Genomic DNA, 22,225 nt, shown 5'->3' on the forward strand with positions numbered 1-22,225 from the left:
GAGCTCTGAAATACACACTCGCGGTAGGAGTTGGCTGGAGGAGGCAATAGACCCGTCAGACTGATGTTTAAAAATAGGTGATGTTGATGTGAGGATTCTTGACATTTAAAATGTATCCACATGGATAACTTAAACAAGGTGTGCTATCAGTAAATGAGTATTTATAGAGCCCCAGTACATATGGCTGATGGTCCGGAATATGAGGTAGTCTGTGCTCTTTAAGGGCTTATGTGCGAAGGCATAGCTTGAAAAATGAAATAGAGACAAAATAAAGGCATAGAAAACGTTAATGGACAAGTATAGGACAGTAAGTGAGTATTGAAGAGTTTTGTGTTTGATGGGTTTGAGAGAGTGCATACCCTGTCTTACCCTCTCTAGAATAGATCAGGGTAGGCTTTAAGAAAGAGGAGCTGAGCTTTTAGAAGACTAGTGAGGGGAGGGCGTTTCAAGTCGCACACACAGAAGCAGCAAAGAATAAAGACAAGGAAAATAAACTGACAGTTTTGTTTTCCCACCACAGGCCAGGCAGTGTAATAGATGTTCAACAGGTTATTTTGTTTAATCTTCGCAAAACCTGTGGATGTAGGATATTATTGTCCCCATTTTAATGGTAAGAGTTACGGGGGCCAGAGAGAAGGCACTTCTTCAAGATCATTCTTCCCATAACCCAGGTTTGAACCTACATCTTTCCACTGGGTGCAGTTAGGGGGAAATGCATAAACCAGCATGACAGGAGTGAACATTTGTCTGTGGGAAATAAGTTGGAAATTAGCTAAGGGTCACGTTATAGAGCAGCGGTCGCCAACCTTTCGGACCTCACGGACCACCAGTGATCCATGGACCACCGGTCGGCGACCGCTGTTATAGAGGGTCTCAAAATCAAGAGTGAATAGTCGGGTTTGATTGGAGGGGGTGATTAAAGTCTTGGATAAGGCAGTGACGTAAGGAAAACTAATCTGGCAGAAGTGTGGGGCATTGATTACAGGGGAAGTCAGGAGAAGAGATTGGAGGCCAGGAAAGACTTAGGAATGCATTGCATTATTGGAGGCGTGAGCCTTACTAGTTCTGAGTTAGGGTCGTGGCATTTGAGAAGGGATGTTCTGTGAAGATAGATGTGCTAGATTATGGTGCTGGGTGGGGCCTAAAGGTAGGAAAGAAGACCAAGACGACTTCTGAGGGTGCACATATGTGGTGCCATCAGTAATAATATAGAAGAGAATCCATTGAAAGCTCGTGTTTTCATCCTGAACTCCTAAGCATGGGTCATCTTTGAGCCTAGCAGGAATATGGTACTTAAAAAGTAGGAATATGCCCTGTAAGAAAAAATTCTGTTCCCAGGTTCTCCTCTAATTATTAAATCAGACATAGGAAGTGAGTGTGACTAATCCCTTTTTATGATCTAGAAGGAAAAATTATAGAACTTATGAACCAAAGTAATAAAATAACTTAAAATATCATAATGGCTTCAGACTCACAGTAAGAAGCATTTATAACTGTATCAGAATAGCATTTATAGGTTGCCAGAAAGAAGTCTAGATAGTGGCTCCTGCCATTGCAGATCACTTAGAACCTTTTCTCCGTCTACTTTTAGAAGAATGCAGCCATTATGGAAGAGGAGCTGAAGACCACAAAGCGTAAAATGAACCTTAAAGTTCAGGAGGTAAGATAAAAAGATGCTGGAGGGCGCAGGGGGCATTGGAATTGCATAAGAAAAGTCAAGAAAGTAGAATGAACAGAAACCTTTGAAGAAGGATATATGTGACTGTGTAATAGGAAGAGTTAAAAAATACGTCACGTGAAATTTAAGTGAAAGTGCCTGCCTCTTGGCATAAGACTCCTTTTGCCTCAATGCAGCCATAAAACCAGAGCCCAGAGGGATACGGTTACCGCAGAATCCATGCGGTTGCCCGTTCCTACAGTAAGTGAGCACCATCATACAAAGTCCTTTCAAACTGCAGATGTGTTTAAAATGAAAAGCTTTTAGTCAGCCTGCACATCTCATTTTACTGTGAAACCTCCATTTCAGCCCAAGTTTTAGGAGCTAACAGATTGGAGATTGGGAAGTAGGTGGCTGCTAAAAGTTATTGGTCTGAAAATTTGCAGCTAAAAATAGAAGAATTACTCAGTATACACAGTGGCCTAAAAACCTCAATATTAATATGACTTCATAAAATGAATGGCATTTTGCAATTCCCATTTTAAGCTGGAAAGAATCTTCTTACCTCATGATAGAAGAGACTCTTTTATCTCTGATTCATTTTACTGTCATTTATTGAGAGAATAAGGTAGTGGACCCCAATTCTTGAGTGTCAGTATTGTCTGCTATTTAAGTTACTTCAGTATTTGTTTAGACCTATAAATTTCAAAACGGAATGAAATAAGATCTCAGAAGTATGTTTATAATGCTACGGGATAAAAATATATAGATGAGGAAATCAAAATATAGGGAAATAAGATTTAAAAATATATAGGCAGGCTGAAACCTGTTTGGCTCAGTGGATAGAGCATCAGCCTGCGGACTGAAAGGTCCCAGGTTCGTTTCCGGTCAAGGGCATGTACCTTGGTTGCAGGCACATCCCCAGTAGGGGGTGTGCAGGAGGCAGCTGATCTATGTTTCTAACTCTCTATCCCTCTCCCTTCCTCTCTGTAAAAAATCAATAAAATATATTTTAAAAAAATAAAAATATGTAGCCAGAAAGAAATACAGAAAATACATATCCTAAAGTATGATATTAGTGTTTTTCAAACTTTTCACAACAGCCCATTCTAAGGTATCTATTTACACTGTAACACTGCGCACCTGTGCACGTACACAGACATTTATGAAGCGGTACTTACCGTTTCTTATTCTTGGCTGTGTGCTCATACTTGCTTTGTATTCTTTGTTTGTCCTTTTCCAAGTGCTGCTTGCAACTTCTTAATGAGTCTTGACCTGAAATTTGGGAAACAGACTTACACTATAGGACAAGAGCAACAAATTTGACTCTATTTCTTAGAAGGTTACGCAGTAGAGGAAAACAGAAGCCTGTTTCTGAGTAGTCATAGCTAGTGAAGAATGTTTGGGGGTGAGATGGCATGTCAGGCAAACTTTCCAGGTGACTCTGACCTTTGTTATGCTGCTCCGATGTCCCGGGGTCTTGCCTAACTGCACTGTTGCTCTGTAGCTGCGGAGACAGCTGTCTCAGGAAAAGTGCCTGAGGAATTCTCTTGAGAACTCTGGATCGGCCATGCTGCTCAAAATACAAGAGATGGGGACAGCAGTGGAGGTGGAACGCAAGCAGGTAGACATCTTCTCTCTCCTTGTCTTTAGGAAAGAGAAAAGCTGACCATTTTACCTATGAGCCTATAGTTCTGATAATTTCCTTTAGGTTTATTAAATTATTAACTGTTCTTTATGTTAGTACTATTTTAAATATTTTAGTGCAAAATACGAAAGGATCTGCTATCATTCAGTCTGACACTCAGTTGATGAACGAGAGAGCTTAGGACCAGAGAGATTAATTTGCCTCAGGCTTCGAGAGGTGAATGCTTAGCTCCTGGGACAGGATCCTTCCCACCACATCATGCAATCTCTCTTCCAGGGTTTGATCTTAGAAGGCATTACCCTGGCCTCATGCTATATGTATGTGATGTGGATAGGAAATAAAGATGAAACTGAGCTAATACTTAAAGCAAAAAATACCAATAAGTAAAATAATCAGGGATGTGTTTACAGGTCTGTTTTCAATTCTAATTATTTATTTTAATATACTGTGTTTGCCTTTATCATAGTTGTTATTTGGAGTACCTATCTGCAATTCAGAATATTTTCAATTCTAAGCACCCAAGGCAATTAGTAAAAATGCAGACTCATGCCCTGGCCGGGTGGCACAGTGAATACCTATAATTGGAATATATAACCTTTAACCAAATTTTATTTTAACTTAATCATTATTTAATTAACAATTAATAACTTAGTTATTATATCATCCATTATTTTAGTGGCTGTCCTTCACAATAGAATTACAAAGAGGATTCCTAAGAAATTTGTAAGTGGTCCTTTATTGCTATGACTTGCACTGCCAGGATGGTAGCCACTAGTCACATGTGGCTATTTAAATTTAAAGTAGTTAAAAATTTTAAAAATTAAAAATTCAGTTCCTCACTCACTCTGGCCACATTTCAAGAGCTCGACAGTCACTGTGGCTGTGCCTGCCGTGTGGTGTGCACAGGAAGCTCCACGGGCCGGCTCGGCTGCAGGACCCGCCTCTGGAGAGGTCAACTGTAACGTGTAGGTGAACTCCCCTTCTCTTCTCGCGATGTCTCCCACATGTGCTATAAGGCAGTTTATTAGAAATCTTTACCTTACAGAGAAGGAGTTTTTCTTGTACAATTTCAGGTACAAATTTTGCAGCAAAACTGCCTGTCCCTGCGCAGTTCTATACAGAACACCCAAGAACTACTGACACAGGAGCAACAGAAGAAAGAAGAGTTGGAGGCTGCTGTCATACAGCTCAAGTCTGACCTAAGTATGGGAATAGGTGCCAGAAATTACACTGTGGTTAGTTTTTTGAGATTTTATGCAAAAATTCTTTAAGATCCCAAATTCTTGAAGTGGCCAGTGGCATTAGTATTTCCCATGGGCCTGAATATCTATCTGTGGCACTGAGAAAGAATGTTGGTGACCCTCTTAATTGTAAACTATTTTTATTTAGATATTTTTTCAGGTTTATTTAAGCATTTGTGGACTTGGGAACATTTGGTTTCTAGAATTTAGATTGAATAGTGGATAATGGAATGTTAATAAGGAAATAAGGCCATTAATCCTTGCTGACCTACTGATTCTAATCATTTATCATGTCAGACTCACCGTTCTTCAAGTTACCAATTTATTTTGTTTAGCCTCTATTTATAGAAATGGATGTAAGGTGCCTTAGAGCTTCGATTAATCTTCTCATTGTACAGATGCGTAAACGGCATCCTTAGAGGTGTCAGAGCTAAGAAATGGAAGAGTCTAGAGTTGATCCAGGTCGCTCAGAGTCCTGCTTCCTCAGCCCACCAGCCCTTACCATGCTGCTGTGTGTAATACGGAGTTGTAAAGTCGTTTTCAGATCCTCTTGGCTCTTAAGATCACAGAGTTACAGGGCTGTGCCTCACATACGAGTACACATGGTTTACACAGAACTTTCACAGTAATGACCTCATGTAACATGCACACTTATTCATGCTTCCAAGACTACAGAAGGAATAAATGGTGAAATGAGGCCTGCACCTGGATCTGTTGACTCCAGGCCCAGTGTTCTTGCCAGTGTGCCTTCTCTGCTGGCTGGCTGTGGTAGGGGCAGGGAATACCAAAAGGGAAATGAAAATTAGGAAAACAGAGCAAAGGGCAATCCATTGAGGGTTCTGACTTACTGCTTTTAGCAGGAAGTACTCTTTTTCCTTATAGTTGTTGAGTAGTGAATTATTCAGTGACATTCTCACTGATGATGCCCCAAGATAATTTCCTGTCTTCCTATGATTGCATGGCGACAAAAATATGTTACATTTTATGGTGCTACCACATTATCTCATTTGAGCCTTCCAGCAGCCTTGTGAGAAAGATAAGAGAATAGAAGCCATTTAAAGAAATAAGAAGATCTCTATCCAAGGACCCACAGTAAAGAGGATAGTTGGGACTAAACCTGTTCCCCCATTCCAGTCTTTGATTTTATTTTCACCCTACATATTCTCTGTAGTTGAAAGTCTTTTTTCCCCACACAAAATCCTACTGAGCTCCAGATGAAATGTTACTGCCAACTAAACATCTATACATGGTGCCTTTCAGCTGCCTCAGAACGCATGACGAAGACTTCAAGTATTACAGTCCTTGCTCATTCTGTCCCAAACCTGCCCTTTGCCCGTCTTCCCTGCTGCCCCGTCTGAACGCTAGATATTTTCGTGGATTCATCTGCCTTTGTCCCACTTGTCCCCCACCACGACCTGACAGTTACCCTTGCTTGTTATTTCACGAGTCTGCTTGCCCTCCGCACCCCACTGCCATTACCTTAGAGCCAGCTCTCATCTTACACTTCGGTTACTACCACGGCTACTAAACTGACCTCCCTGTCTCTACTAAGCCTCTGTTAGCGTGATCTCTTTAAGAAAAAGGTTTTGATTGTGTGCCCCCTGGCTTAAAATCTCTCAGATTCATCATCACCTATGCATGGGGTGAAATGTGACCTCATTTCCCTTAGCACGTGACTCTGGACCAGTTTCTTAATAATTCCCTGACTTAGTTTCTATAAAAATGTGTTAGAAATACTTGCATCCTCCTTATTTCCATGAAACACAAACAAAAAGAAAGAAAATCAAAGCTTATTCTAAGAGGAAACATACTGTGTGGTTTCGGTGTAGTTGTACTACGTCATTATCATCGTAGTTACGTGGACCTTTTATCTTTAGTTTCTAGAGACGACCTCATTGCCAAGCTGGTTGAAGAAAATAAGGTAAGTTTTGAGGCTGGAGAGGGCAGAGGGGTCTTTCCTCTCTTCACTAAGTAATAGTTCCCCACTCGTATTGGTTTATAGTCCTGATTCTTCTAAAATCTTCATTTTAAACTGTGTGAGTTGCATATTCAGAACGATTGTCAACCAGATCTTATTTTTATTGATCTTTTCTGGTTTTTAAAATTTCTATTTCATATATTTCTGCTCTAATCTTAACTATTTCCTTCCTTCTGTTCACTGTGGGCTTGTTTGTTCTTTTTCTAGTTCCTTTAGGTGTAGAATTGTATTTTCTGTTTGGGATTTTCTTGTTTCTTGAGGTAGGCCTGTAGAGTTATGAACTTCTGTCTTAGAACTGCTTTTGCCACATCCTATAAATTTTGAAAAGTTGTGTTTTCATTTTCATTTGTTTCAAGATAGGTTGTTTTTATCTCTTGTTTGATTTCCTCTTTGATCTGTTGGTTGGTTAGTAGCATGTTTGTTTAGTTTCCACATAATAGTGTGTGTGTTTTTCAGTTTTCTTCCTGAAGTTGATTCTAGTTTTATGCCACTGTGGTCATAGAACATACTTGAAATGACTTCAGTTTTTTTGGATGTATTGAGACTATTTTTGTGGCCTAATAATGATCTATCCTGGAAAATGTTCTATGTACTCTTGAAAAAAAATGTGTATTCTGCAGTTTTCAGATGAAATGTTCTATAAGTGTCTGTTAAGTTGATTTCTACTAATGTAATATTTAAGGTCATTATTTCCTTATTAATTTTCTGGTCTGGATCTATCCATTAATGTGAGTTGGATATTAAAATTCTCTACTATTATTGTTTTACTGTGGATTTCGCCCTTTACATCCACTAATAACTACTTTATGTATTTAGGTGTTATTGTACACGCATAGATATTTACAATCATTGTAACCCCTTTTTGGATTGACTTTATAAAATGGATGTCCTTCTTTCACTTGTTTTACACTTTTTGTTTTAAAGTCTAATTACATTTTGTCTAATGTAGTTAATGCTATTGCAGCTTTCTTTTCATTTCTGTTTGCATGGAGTATCTCTTTCCATCTGTTCACTTGCAGTCTGTATGTGTCTTTCCATTTGAAGTGCATCTCTTGTAAGTAGCAAATAGGTGGGTCATGTTTTTCAGTCCATTCAGATGCACTACATCTTTTTGTTGGAGCATTTAATCCATTTACATTTAGAGTAATTATTGATAAGTATGTATTTATTGCCATTTTGTTAATTGTTTTTATGTTTTACTAGAAGCCCGGTGCACGAAATTCGTGCACGGCAGGGGGTTGTCCCTCAGCCGAGCCTGTACCCTCTCCAATCTAGGACTCCTGGAGGGATGTCTGACTGCCCGTTTAGGGCAGTCAGACATCCCTCTCACAATCCAGGACTGCTGGCTCCCAACTGCTTGCCTGCCTGCCTTCCTGATTGCCCCTAACCACTTCTGCCTGCCAGCCTGATCACCCCCTAACCACTCCGCTGCCAGCCTGGTTGATGCTTAACTGCTCCCCTGCAAGCCTGTTTGCCCCCAACTTCCCTCCTCTGCCAGCCTGGTCACCCCTAACTGCCCTCTCCTGCAGGGTTGATCACCTCCAACTGCCCTCCCTTGCAGGCCTGGTCCCTCACAACTGCCCTCCCTTGCAGGCCGGGTGCCTCCCAACTGCCCTCTCCTGCTGGCCATCTTGTAGTGGCCATCTTGTGTCCACATATTGTGTGTTGGAGTGATGGTCAATCTGCATATTACTCTTTTATTAGATAGGATTATTAGATAGGATAGAGGCCTGGTACAGGGGTGGGGGCCAGCTGGTTTGCCCTGAAGGGTGTCCCGGATCAGGGTGGAGTTCCCTTGAGGCGTGGGGCGGCCTGAGCGAGGGGCCTGTGGTGGTTTGCAGGCCAGCCACGCCCCCTGGCAACCTAAGTGGAGGCCCTGGTATCTGGAATTTATTTTCCTTCTACAATTGAAACTTTGTAGCCTGGAGCAGAGCCAAGCCTGCTGCTCCCTCCGGGGCGGCAGCCATTTCTGTGGCAGTTAATTCACCTTCTACAATTGAAACTTTGTTGCCTTAAGCAGGTGAGCCGGGCCAGGGTGTGCGGAAAGTTTTGCTTCCCCTGTTGCCGCCGGCAACCCTGACCTGCTCTCTCAAGCTCCATTCTGCCACAATTTGTTTGAATTTGTTTACCTTCTATAATTGAAACTTTGTAGCTTGAGTGGAGGCTTAGGCCTGCAACAGCTATCGGAAAGCTTGGCTTGCTCTGTTACCTGGGAAACCTTGCTCTCTGTGGCTGTAGCCATCTTGGATGGGGTTAATTTGCATACTCGCCCTGATTGGCTGGTGGGCATGGCTTGGCTGGTGGGCGTGGCTTATGTAGCAGAGTGATGGTTAATTTGCATATTGCCATTTTATTAGAGAGGATTATAGTTGTCTTCTGCCCTTCTTGATCTCTTCCATATAATTTGCTGTTTTCATTTAGTGTTTTGTTTAGGTCCTTCCTCTTTGTTCGTTGTGTATCTTTTAAGGTTTTTGGTTTGTGGTTACCATAAGGTTTATGTATATCAGTGTTATCTATAGCACTCCATTTTAATCTGATAGGTACTTTAAGTTCAAATACAGGGTGTCCCAAAAAATGTATACACACTGTAACATGTGGTAGCTCAATTTTTAAAATGAAATGTATTTTAATGAACACTGCCTTTATAATTATTCAAAGGATGTGTGGATATTTTTGGGGACACCCTATATATTCTATAAAGACTACATTTTTACTCCCCCTCTTCATGATTTATGTTATTGATGTCATATTTTAGATTTTTGTGTTGTACATCTCCTAAGTATTGTGGTTTGAGTTGAGTTTGATACTTTTTTCTTTAAACCTTCATAGTAGCTTTTTAAACGTCTGATTTGCTGAATTTATCGAATATTCAGCTTTACCTGTGAAGTTTTTTTCCTTCTCATCTATTCTTATTTCTGGTTATGGCCTTCCCTTTTCTACTTAAAAAAGACCCTTTCACATTTCTTGTAAAGCTGGTTTAATGCTAATGAAGTCCTTCACTTTTTCTTGTCTGGGACAGAGCAGGTATTTTGAGAGAGATGCATGTAATAGTAGATCACACATGTAAAAAAAAGAGAGAGAAAATGTTTTCTCCTATAGAATGTGCAGATGTCTCTCAACAAGGAACATGAGAAAAATGCATATTTGCGGTCTGAAATAATATCCCTTCATGAAGCATCAGAGAAAGTACAGGTAAGTCTTCTCATTTCTCTACTTTTTAGATGTTACTTAATTCTGTTCAATTAAGGAACCAAGAGCCAAGATTTATCCTGATTACATATTTTCATACCATTGCCACCATCCAAATTTTAATTTTCATAAGATCTACTTCATCTATGAAATATTATCAAATTAACTACATTTCTCATTTCACTCTCCAAATTCCTGTGACACGTGAGTTTATGAGATAAACTGCTAGGTCATGCACTAGTTCACACTTTGCCTTTGCTTTATAATTTACTCTTTAAATAGTATATACCTTTCCTCCCTCTTATAAACTTACAAGCAGTTGAGTGTCAAGGGCTGTGTCTAATACTTCCTTTGCATGTTCTGTAGCAAGTAGCACAGTAGGTACCTCATAAATGCTTGCAGGATTTTGGAGTTGGTGTACCCGTTTTCTATGGGATAGTAGTTCCCAAATTTAACTGTTTTTTCTTTGTTTTTACATATGTATGTGTATGGAAAAGAGTCACCAAATATGCAGGCAAACAAGTTCTCAGAGGGCCCTATGAGTTCTAAAATTATACTCATTTTAGGAGTTTTATGAATTTTGCAGCAAGCTGGGTAAATAATAAATCTTGATTTTTTTTTTTTTGGCTAATAGAACTATAAAATTATAGACTTGTCAAGTTGGAGTGGGGCCAAAGAAAGGCATTAAAATAAAAAAAAAATTTTTAAGAGTTTTATAAATACAGGGTGTCCCAAAAAATGTATGCACACTTTAACAGCTGATAGCTCAATTTTGAAAATGTATTTTAATAAGCACTGCCTTTATAATTATTCAAAGTGTGTGTATACATTTTTGGGGGACACCCTGTATATAAATTTGTCTTTTAAAGCTAATTCAGTATTTTTGATCAGTTATGAATGAATCCCTATGAAATGAATTTCTGGAGCCTCCGCTTTCAATTTTCTAACACTCAGGCAGAGCAGAAAAGGGTGACACAGACTTTTCAAGAACAACACTTACTGCTGGATGCAGCCCATGCCAGTATCACAAGTGAGCTGCAGAATCTTAAGAATGAGAAAACTCAACTCCAGGCACATCTGTAAGTCACTTGTGAGCAACTTCTTATGCATCTTTTGTCCTTGCATTTGTATGTGAAAACATGGAATTGTGCGTTTGCTGGCCAGGCACTGTGCCCTCAGGAACTAGTTCTGTGAGGACACGGTGATGACGGCTGTCCCGGCAGGTGTGCTTATGAGAACCTCAGCCTTTCCGCGGAAGAACTCTCATGCCGCTTTCCTGTCTCCTTGGTCTTTGCTGTAGAGACCATTTAATGCTTGAGCATAACCAGTGTATCCAGAAGGCCCAGGATGCTGAGAAGAGGACCGCGGTGCAGAAGGAGCTGCTGGAATCGACTATCGCGAGACTGCGCGGGGAGCTGGAAGCGTCGCTGCAGGAGAAGACCGCTCTGCTCGGGGAGAAGGAGAGCCTTCAGAGAGAGGTGGGTGGAGGCAGGTTTAGGCTAGCTCCTCGTGTTCTAAACTGTATCTTAAGTGTCAGAGACAAGAAAGACCTCTCAGATTCAGTTTGTCACAGTTGCTCATTAGGAAATCTTTAGGTGGCTCCTCTGTCTTTGAGCAAGTGCAATAGTCTGTGCCAAGGAGCATATCCCCTTAGGCAGCATCAGTGAGCTAATAGTCCACACACATCCTCGTGTTAGATTAGGGTCAGAGTTTAAAGAACGGATTCCCTGAGGGAGTGAAGAATGCAGCTGAGGGGGAACAGCCCTGTCTTCCCAGTGAGGAAGGAAGTAGCAGAGTCTGACATGCAGACGTGTCTTTCTAATTTCAGGGCTGTTTGTGAAGTCTGCTTTGCCTCAGAGACTCCCTGAGTGGCCCCTTTTCTGAGAGGATGTGCTATCGCAGTGTAGGTATCCATTGCATGCAGGGTGCGTCTGCTGTCGTAGGGCCTGCCGCTGCTTCACCACTGACCCCTTCTTTTCCTTCCCCCTGGGGCAGGTGGATAAAACCGAGCAAGACGTAGCGCAAGAAAAATGCGATTTGGAGAAGGAATTAGCTAAATACAAGGTATTCCCCATTTTACTCCGTTTTCTCCTGTATCGCTGCCTTCTGTATCAGTTCATCTTAATGACGAGATGGCTTATTGGGTTGCATACCAAGGTGTGGGGGCTAGAGAAGCCGGGGAGCTGGCTGCGGCTTCACGCTCTCCAGTCCTGCAGCCTAAGCTGCTTGTGGGGCAGGCTCACGTGGGAGCATCTGGTGGCCCCGTGAGTCACAGTGCCCCGGCCCTCTGTCCCGAGAGAGAGCTAAGGGGCATGTGGGAGGCCAGGGGATGATTGCTGACGATGCTGTTTTTGTTTTGTTCTATTTGGTTTTTTAAACTAACTTAGGCTTCCTAAGTACCTATTAGTGCCTGCCACCTGATCTGCAAGGTCCCCTTTTCTGGGTTCTAAAAAGATAGAATTGGCCAGAGAAACAAATACAATTCTTATTAAAGTAGAAACAACAACAAACAATCTTTAAAACATTGCTGCTTGCATTTCAAAATTTGAAGACAGTTAAGGTTATGCACCACTGTTGTCTAGAGAATATATCTAGAGCATCAAGAACCCACCTACCCCAGCCAGTAGGTCCAGCAGCAGATGTCAGTGCAGACCCCAGGCCCTGCTGTCCTTGGCTTCTGACTGAACTGGAGAGCTTTTGTATTACCAGATATGTGATCAGTTTTACAGTTACTATTTTTCATTTAAGAATGGGGAACAAAAGAAAAGCTAGCTCTAACCGGTTTGGCTCAGTGGATAGAGCGTCAGCCTGTGGACTGAAGGCCCCAGGTTCGATTCCGGTCAAGGGCATGTACCTTGGTTGCGGGCACATCCCCAGTAGGGGGTGTGCAGGAGGCAGCTGGTCGATGTTTCTCTCTCATTGATGTTTCTAACTCTCTATCCCTCTCCCTTCCTCTGTGTAAAAAATCAATAAAATATATTTTAAAAAAAAAGAAAAGCTAAATTCTTAGCCCAAGCTCAAATACCATTCACCAAGCTGGCAGGGGCCTCTGTGGTTTAGTCACTCCTTCTGAATAAATGGAAAGTAGTCTACCGTAAAAACCACTGAATGAAACTAACTTCTTGGGGTAAGGACTTTGTTGGTGTCAATTAGGCCCAAACGGGCTTTTTAAATTTTGGAAAACTGGCGGCTACTATTAAATTCTTGAACGTTTTTTGCTTAAAAATATTAGTGAATGTTACATGGCTAAGGCAAATGCTGTCTGTCTGTGACTGAAAAACAGCATTATTACTTTGCCTGTCTGATTTCAATTGTCTTCACGTAGGCTGAGTGGCAGGCGATGGGTCTGGAAGGCGCTTGCGCATTGGAGCGGTTGTATTAGGCCAGTGGTAAGGCTTTAGAGTCCTGTTTTTTGTCGAAATCGATATTTTTAACGTGTATTTGTACAGCTCTGGTTTTTGGAGTCCGGTTTACCGAGTTGTAATTTACATAGTGAAATTCACCCTTTTCTGTGTTTGGCTCTGGGAGTTTTGGCAGCACATGCAGGCATGTGGTTACCACCGCAATCAAAATAGAGATCATTTCTCTCGTCCCAGGAAGCTCCCTGTGCCCTTTGTAACCAGCCTCTTCTGCACCCTGGTAACACTCATCTGCTTTTCTGTCCCTGAAGGTATCTTTTCCAGAACAGCCTATCCATGGGATCATACAGTATGGTACACCTTAAGGCTGCTTGTAATTAGTGTAAAGCCATTTGGTATTCATCCATGTTGCTGTATCATAGTTTGTGTTCCAACATCTAGATATAACAGTTTCTTTACCCATTTGCCAAATGAAGGACATTTGGGTTGTTCCCTGTGTAAATATTCACATGTGAACATATATTTTTATTTCTCTTGGGTAAATATCATGAGTTGGGTTTCTGGATCCTGTGGTAAGTATATGTTTGAATAACAGACTGCTCAGCTGTTTTCCAGAAGGTGTGTATCATCTTGCACTCCCACCAGTGCACATGAGCTGCAGTTTATCTCCATTCTTACCAACGCCTGGTATTGTCAGTGCTTTTTGGGTTAGCCTTGTAACTGGTGAGCAGTGGTAGGTGATTGTGGCTGTCATTTGCATTTCTCCAATGACTAATAATAGTGAACATCTTTTCATCTGCTTATTTGCCATCCACAACTTGAATTGTCTCTTCAAATTTTTTAACCATGTTTAATTCAATTGTTTGCTTTCTCACTATTGATTTTTCAGAGATTTTAAAATATAGTCTCAGATTAATTCTTAAGAAAAAAATTTATACATACAAATATTTTATCAGGTATATGTGTTACGTTTATTTTCTTCCATTTTATGCCTTGTCTTTTCATGCTCTTTCAAAGAGCAGTTTTATATTTTGATGCTTAGTTTATCAATCTTTCAAATTCTATGGATCATACTTTTTGTGTCATCTCTAAGAAATTTAAAGTAAGATCACAAAGATTTTCTCCTTTGTTCGTCTCTAGAAGGCTTATAATCTTAGGTTTTGCAAGAGGTCTATGATCCTATTCAAATTAATTTTTGTATATCATTCAAGGTATGGTTCAGGTGCATGTTATTGTCAGGTAGATGTCTGATTGTTCTAGTACCTTGTATTATTGGGATATGATTATACCATAAATTCGCCTTCTTAAATTATACAGTTCAGTGGTTAGTATATTCACAAGTTTCTGCAAACATCACCACTCTCTAATTCTAGAACCTTATTATGCAAAAAGAAACCCAGTACCTGTTAGTGGTTACTCCCTATTCACCCCTACCCCAGCCCCTGGCAACTGCTCTTTTCCTTTCTGTCTCTGGATTTCTCTCTTCTGGACATTTCATATAAAAAGAATCAACCAGTATGTATGTAGTCTTTTGGATCTGGCTGCTTTTCACTTAGCATGATGCTTTCAAGGTTTATCCATATTGTAGCATATGTCAGTACTTGATTCTATTTATAGCTGAATAATATTCACTGTATGAATATACCATATTTTGTTATCCATTCTCAATTGATAAACATTCAAGCTGTTCCACTTTGCAGCTGCTAAGAATAATGCAATGAATGTTTGTACACAGTTTTTTGGTGAGCATATGTTTTTAACCTTTTGCACTCGGATGTCGAGTTTGACTCGACAAGGTTAGCATTAGAATAAAGGAATCGAGAAAAAAGCAAGCGAGTGCAAAGGGTTAATTTTCTTTGGTATATTTTCCCCAGGAGTGAAACTACTGGGTCACGTGATAATTCTGTTGATCATTTTAAGAAACTGCCAGACTTTTACAAAGCGACTACCATTTTACAATCAATCCCACCAGCAATGTATGAGGATTCCAGTATCTCCACATCCTCACTTGTCATTGTCTGCTTTAAAAAAAAAAAAAAAGTATCACACAGACAGCAGTCACCATCCTCCTAGCTCAGTTCTGTTTCAGCAAAATGTTAAAGGATGTTCATGATTCCAAGATTTCCCCAGACTGGGCTCGCCAGCGCTTACATGTGATGTACTTGCTTAAAAAACAAAACCGTTCTGGACATACCTCAGTAGCTTTGCCACTTGCTCCATTGTTTCAAATTCCACAAGGCAAAATCCTTTGGATCTTTAGTAGACGTATAGTGTGGGCTACTTGTATATAAACATGGCCACATTTCCAAAATACTCTTTCAATCCAGCTGTGATGAGCAGTTTTGGGAAGTAACTTCTATGATAAATTAGAAGCAGCATTAAATAATGTAAGAACTCCTACTAAGGTCTATTGGTTTTACTTGAATATTACCAAAATAAAATAAAAATTTATTCTACCCATCTTACCTGATGTGAAGTATCTCACGTTGTTTCATGTATCAGTCAGCACTTCTTTTCTTCTAATGGCTTAGTAATACTTACTGTGTACATATTCAGTGGACTCTTGAACAACACGGGTTTGACCTGCCTGAGTCCACTTATACATGAATATGAATTATTTCTCTATTTTATTTCGTGTTTTTTTTCTCAAAATTTTTCTCAGCAGTATGTTGTAATTTTCAGCATATCAAATATTGAACATATGCTTTTAGATTTGTATTTGGTTAATTATTAATATTTAAATAAATGCCAAGTATCAGAAGAACTTCCATTTCTAGTAAATGTAAACTATGTAAATTTATAAAAACCCTTCTGCTGAAGACAACTAGAAAAGTTGAAAAAATATAGAAGAAAATTAAAATCATTTTTAAAATCATCATAGCGCAATTGGATTGAAAATCCCCAAATATAAAGGTAGAGAACATGTTCATAAGATACTTTCTATTTTACAGTTGGAAATGTCCTGTTTAAATAAGTTAATATTTTTGGCTCTGGCTTAAGGAGTCTCTGTATAGGTAGTAAATGGATTTCTCTTCTCCTTTTGCTTTTCAAAGGTAGACGTAAACACATTAACCCACAGCCTGCAGGCTCTGGAGGAAAAGAATAAGGACCTGGCAGATCAGTTGGCTTACCTGGAGCTTCAGCAAGAGGAGGCTGATTACCATGGGGTGGGTATGAAAAGGTCAGTCTTAAGTAGGAAGTAATGACTAATGAGTTTTTAAAAAGAGAGACCTGAGGTCAGGAGATGGGTTTTCTCCCTCCCTCTCTCCCTCCCTCCCTTCCTTCTTTCCTTCCTTCCTTCCTTCCTTTCCTGTTTTAATGATTACCATGAGGCCTGAATAACTCAAGCTAAATGTGGCATAAACTCCTATAGATTCCAACAACAGAGGAGTTAAGAAAACAATCATTTAAGGCAGCTATTAAACATCTGCTTACACAGGTGATCTAGAATGCTGAAAAGCACAAAGATTGCTAATGTTTTAAAAATACCTGCTCTTCAGGAATTGTGAAGCAGAAACTTGTATTCTCCCCGTCTGACAGTTTCCTCCATTAGGTCATCAGTTCTAAGTTTGATTTCTGACAGCTATTTAACAAGGCCAGTGCATTACAGATAAATGGCACAGTTCTTAAAATATCTTCTCCAAGTGGTAAAGGGGATTTTAAAGAGATGATTGGTCTGTGAAGAGTGAATACGTTTCCTATTGCCTTTGAATACTTGAATACTTGAAATTTAATTATTGCTTCTATAACATGCAAATAAGCTTTGGAAGTTCCATGGACGCCCTAATGTGAGTCTATCTTAATCTGAACTAAATTCTCTCAAACTGTGTCATAAGCTGCTCGTTACTTCAACTATGAAAAATTACAGAGTAAATGTAAGTCCTTTTACATTTTCACAGCTTTAGAGCCAGCCTGCCTAGGTTTTTCAATCTTCGCTGCGATTCTTGATTATGCTGCTTAACCTTTCTGAGCCTCAGTTTCTTAAATCTGTCAAAATGGGGATAATAATACTATTATTAGGAGGTTGAGGGTTGTTCAGGGGATTAAGTTAATACATGTAACGCATATATCAGACATCTAACATTTATGGAATTCTTGGTATCTGAACTGACCCTGGGTAAGAAAGCCTTTGAGCTCCTATTGGAGGGACTAGAGGCACCGGCTAATTCGAGGAGGTCTCTCAGGCCAGTCCTCCCTCCCCCGAGACTAAAGATTCCTCCATGCCCTTCGCTTGTTGGCCAGGGCTCAGCTGGGCTTCATCCCCCTTCTCCTTTTGGCCGGTCTGGAAGACCGCCTCGCAGCCTGCGCCCACACCGTGAGCAGGCCTGTGGCCTTACCTTGCTACTGACTTTGACAGATCTTGCCAGTGATTTGGTCAAGGTTGATTCTTGCCTGCAGACCACACTTCTTGATAAGGTCTCCCAGTGAGAGCCCACGTCTCCAGCTGCAGACCTGTGCCTCTCCTCTTAGAATCTGTCTGACCACGGCTGCTGGCAGGCACTGCAGTTGGCTGTAGCTGGCTGAGGAATGAGGTGGAGATTTCAGGGTTATTTTTAATCTTAACAATACTATTAAACCTATTTCCATTCAGTGCTGGCAGTGTAATTTGTGCTTTGAGAGTAAACACTTGAAATTCTCCATAAAAGCTTCCTTGTAGTCTGACCTCTTATTGATACACATGAGCGTGTGTTGTGTATGTCCTCCCACCCTCAACCCCCCACAGATTTGAACTCAGGCAATCCTGATTTCAACCCTCGGCTCCATTTATGTGTGACCTGGGCAGGTTCTTAACATGTGTGGGGATGTTCCCTAACTGGGGTTCCCGCAGCACACTGCATACCCATACCAGAATAACTGCTACAGCGATGCGAAATTGACCTGTTGATGCATCAGCCTTCACTCTCTTCTAGTGCAAGAACAGGAGTTACTAATCTTTATGCTCCCTGGTCTAGTGCCTAATAATATGCATGTATCAGCTGAAGAAACGCTTATGGAGGAGACCACAGAGCATCCTGTCTGCCCTGCGGACGGGGAGGATTAAACTGTGAAGAGTGCCCACCACAGGGCCTGGCATCGTTTCCCTGCATAAATACCGTTCTCTCACTTTCTCCTCACACCTCCTAGTTTTAAGTTTGTTTTTGCCTTTTCAGCCTTTAATAATGGTGTGATTAAGCCCATTCCCACAGGCAGTCATGCAGGAAAGCTCCGTGAGAAAAGACTTATATGTGGGAAGGTGGCTATTGCTGATTTCAAGTTAAATGACTATCCTCCCCACCTTTCTTTTGGGTTCTAAACATTTCAAATGTACCACCAGACAAAAATATAGTCCCCTGTGCAGCTAGAGCATTAATGGCTTGAAGTTAAACAAGAATTGAATCTTAAAACCAGGAAGATGTTCGGTCAGTGTACCACTGGCAGGTGTCAAAGTTGGTTCCATCTGCTGGGGACCTGTCATACTAGTTGTTAAATATTTTGAATAAGATCCTTCTTACAGTCTTATAAAAAAAAAAAAAAAAAAAAGCTTTGCCAAAATGCAGTATCTGCCGTTTGTATGTGTTCTTCTAACAGCTTCGGCTAACTCACAGCTTACCTGGATTTTGTAAATGATTTCAGAGATCATTTTGTGGCTTTCTTGGCAACCTGCCTTTGAGACCTTAAAATAATTTGTTTGCTTCCTGCTTTTCCAAGGTGTATATTCTTCTAGCCACTTGCATTTTTCTTTGTAACCTGTTTCTCAGGTGCTTTGCTCTGCATACTTAATAACCTCTATAAGTAGTATGTTGCCTGGATTACTTAAGCAACGGTTACTCTCAAGTCTGCCTTCCACAACTCAGAATTGGAGCTATTCACTTTTCTAAGTGGTCTTTCTCTAATTTTTGGTCTTCCATTGATTCTCTTAAGTACAGGGCCTATTCAAATAATCTGCAAACAGTAATTTAAGTTACTGCTTTCCCATTGATTTTCCTTTGACAACTGGTAACCATCTCTTTTTGTCATAAATTTAAATTTAAATAAGTGACCATGTGTCCAATATCAGATTTTTATTTTGCTTGCATAGTTTTCTCTTATCATTGCATTAGCATTCTCTTTAGTGAAAAAAGAAAGTCTTTTAAAGGTGTATTTAAAATATTAATAGAATTTCGATATGCCTTTGCCTAAAAGGAAAAATTTTATTGAAGAAAAAGGTGCCATTATTTTTAAAATTCCTAGACACCTTTTAAAAAAGATCCAGACCATCTAAGTTATTCCATGAAAAGCCTTTCCACATTCCAAGAAAGCTAAGTGATTTTTGAGTATTTAGTATTTGTTCTAGCTGGCATATTTTAGGTTAAATCTAGCCCTTGGTGTTTTTATACACTATCCCTACACTTTATAGCACTTTGGGGCACAGTGATTTATAGAACTTGGAACTGAATTTTAATAATCTGGGTTTTACAGTTATGGTTTAACTATTTTTGCAACATTACTGGCCATCCTTCCATTTATTTTTTACTGAAGATGTGGTTGAAGCATAATCCCAAACTATAATGTTTCATTCATGGAATGATTTTACATCAGAGTTTCTAAAATAGAAAAGTTTTTGTAAAGGAGGCCTGTATGCCTTCCACAGACAGAAAATTGATGATTAATTTTATGGTAATACATTAGTATTAGTATTCTATTTTTTTGATGGAAGTCCACATTTCCCTTAGGTTATTTTGAAACCAATACTTTATTGGTCTGAATGCTTTTTAAAAAATATTTTCCTTTGCCTTAGTGGTAGCAACACATAGAGATTTTTTAATAAACTTTAAGAAACAATGCATGAATATGCATATTATACATGCATTAAATACTGCTTTGATAAGACAAATACTTAGATGGTCATAATAGTTAATAGCCCACTGACACCTAATATTCAGTATACGTTTTTATATTGAATGTGTGTAATTTTAGAGTAGATGGTATACAAGGACTAATGACTCGTGTGTTTTTTTTTAAATCAAGTCTAGACTGTCTAAAATGTCCTAATTTTTCTAGTTCAGGCAACCACTGAGGAGAAAACAAAATCTAGACTAGTATGCCCTCTTGTGCTATCATGAATATATTTTGAACAGAGGAAAATATGAGTTACATGTTATTATATAGCAATCTAGTTTGAATTGTGTCTTTTCTTTTACTTGGAAATAAGTGTGTTGGATTCACAACACTTGAAATAAAGGGCAGTACAAAGTGATGGCTAAAGAATAGCTGTAACTGTCAGAGATAATGAAGAATTTCTCCTTGTAAATTAATATCCCTACATATATGGTTTCATCATTATCAACTTACCCAAAGTTGAATATAACACAAAAGTCTAAATTCTTTGGCTTTAAATGCTTAAAAGGTTCCCTGTTCTTTATTCACAAATAAAGCAAATGTAAGCCAGAAGTAGTGAATTATGTCAGTATTTCCCAGGACCTTAAACTCCAGATTCACTGCAGATGGTCTGTAGTTCAGTAGGCAGCTTGAATGATCAAGGATTTGCTTGTGTCTGTATTCACAGTTGATTTGTGAAGATACTTTTGACATCAGTATTTCCTGTTATCAGAAAACAATACTGAAATTTATTATGGAGGGTGAAACTTTCCATGTTTAATCACTAATATTGTTCCTAAAGTACCAAGAAGGCCCAAAATTTAATCAAAAGAAAACTCTGTTATACTTATTTCTCTGACAAAGGTTGATGGAAAAGACATGGAAAAAAATGCCATTATTAAGTAGGCTGTTTGAATGATGAAAATATGTAATTTCATGAATGATAGAGCTGTCAGTAATGTTTGTCCCAGATAACACCGTGTTCAGTGTTTGACCAAAACAGTGTTTTCCGTTTCTGCCTTTGACACTGATAGCGGAAGCCTCTCCTACGGTCTGAGGGCTGTGACCCTTTGCACATCCCGTTCTCTTCAAGAGCTGTCTGATCTCGAACTGTATACGTGTAACCACTGAAACAGCCCCCACGTCTGGGCTGGATCACAGCTACAAAGGAAGAATTGATGTAGCAGGAACAGAATTAATAAATAAAGAAGTGCCTCTGGGACGCATGAGGCACTCGCGCTCCTTGTCTGCCTCCCAGCGTGTTGGAGAGTAGCCCTTGGCTGTCTGGGAAGGAGCAGAGGCAGCCGTAGCCGATAAGTAGGCATCCTGGTTGTGTTGGTATGGAAATGGTGAGGTGCAGACACTTGTTTAAGGAAAATGGTGGTTCCCTTGCATGCCTGGTGCACTGATCCATGTCTGTGCTTGCTTCATCAGCTTGCCCGACAGAAGGTGGAAAATGTCTTGGGAAAAATTACTCAGAGTAAAAATAAACTGGCCTATGAAAAGGGAAAACTCCAGGTATGAGGTTTTATTTTCTGAATTTTGTTGTCTAACCTTTTAATGCTAGTTGTCAGACTAAATATTGATGAATTTTGAGAGGACCTAGTCTGTCATTTACTAATTACATAACTTTGGATCAGCCTCCAAACCTCCCTAATTTTGTTACTGCATTAAAATCTAGGTGACTTCTATTTACGTACCTATACTATAATGGTAAAACCTTAAATCTCCAAGCCAAAGGCCATTCTGTGAAGCTTTATTATAATTGTTTAATGCAAGGTCATTTACTGAGAATGTAAAGAGCCTGTGTTCTCTCTTTGCTGAATTTTTTCTAACTTTCCTAAAGAGAAGTAACCCTGGAAATTGGTACTCTGAGGCACCAGAATAGATGAGTGAATGGGATGATACCACTTTTCCTTTGCAAAAGTTTTGTTTGTTTTGTTTTAATAAAGTTTTTATTGAACTATAACACATATACAGAAAAGTACACAGGTCACTGCCTAGTAAATTTGCACAAAGTAAAGCTACTCATGTGATCAGCACTCGGATCAAGAAATAGAACATTCCAGAACTCATTGTATAGCCTTTCCCAGTCACTATCTCCAAGAAAGGTAATTCCCATCCCCACTTCTGACACCTCAGATTAATGGTTCCTGTACTTGAACTTTAAATAATAATACGGTGTATATATTTTTGTATCTTGTTTCTTTCACCCAACATTGTAATTGAGAGATTCATCTATGTTGTTTGTTATAATTCTTTGGTTTAAATTGCTGCTTGGTATTCTATTATATAAATACTAGAGGCCTGGTACAC

At 39.7% G+C, this 22,225-nt stretch overlaps 1 protein-coding gene across 10 annotated transcripts in view; it reads left to right on the plus strand.

Annotated features, from left to right (window-relative positions):
- The window catches only part of CCDC150 (coiled-coil domain containing 150), a 46,400-nt gene that overhangs the window by 4,532 nt on the left and 19,643 nt on the right, over window positions 1-22,225 (plus strand). For 7 of the 10 annotated variants that reach the window (XR_013814095.1, XR_013814096.1, XM_079782500.1 and 4 more), the window contains exons 5-14: window positions 1,592-1,660; window positions 3,165-3,281; window positions 4,379-4,508; window positions 6,424-6,467; window positions 9,624-9,716; window positions 10,668-10,792; window positions 11,014-11,191; window positions 11,709-11,777; window positions 16,126-16,239; window positions 21,344-21,427. Coding sequence is in view for 8 of the 10 variants with exons in the window: in XM_079782500.1 (XP_079638626.1) it covers window positions 1,592-1,660; window positions 3,165-3,281; window positions 4,379-4,508; window positions 6,424-6,467; window positions 9,624-9,716; window positions 10,668-10,792; window positions 11,014-11,191; window positions 11,709-11,777; window positions 16,126-16,239; window positions 21,344-21,427 (1,023 nt within the window). In the remaining 2 variants the exon portion in view is untranslated. Of the gene's footprint in view, window positions 1-1,591; window positions 1,661-3,164; window positions 3,282-3,330; window positions 4,271-4,378; window positions 4,509-6,423; window positions 6,468-9,623; window positions 9,717-10,667; window positions 10,793-11,013; window positions 11,192-11,708; window positions 11,778-16,125; window positions 16,240-21,343; window positions 21,428-22,225 lie in introns of those variants that run through there. The other 3 variants (XM_079782501.1, XM_079782502.1, XM_079782506.1) reach the window with 3 other exon arrangements.

This window comes from Cnephaeus nilssonii, assembly GCF_951640355.1.
Source record: "Cnephaeus nilssonii genome assembly, chromosome: 10".
In the NCBI taxonomy this organism is placed as follows: domain Eukaryota; kingdom Metazoa; phylum Chordata; class Mammalia; order Chiroptera; family Vespertilionidae; genus Cnephaeus; species Cnephaeus nilssonii.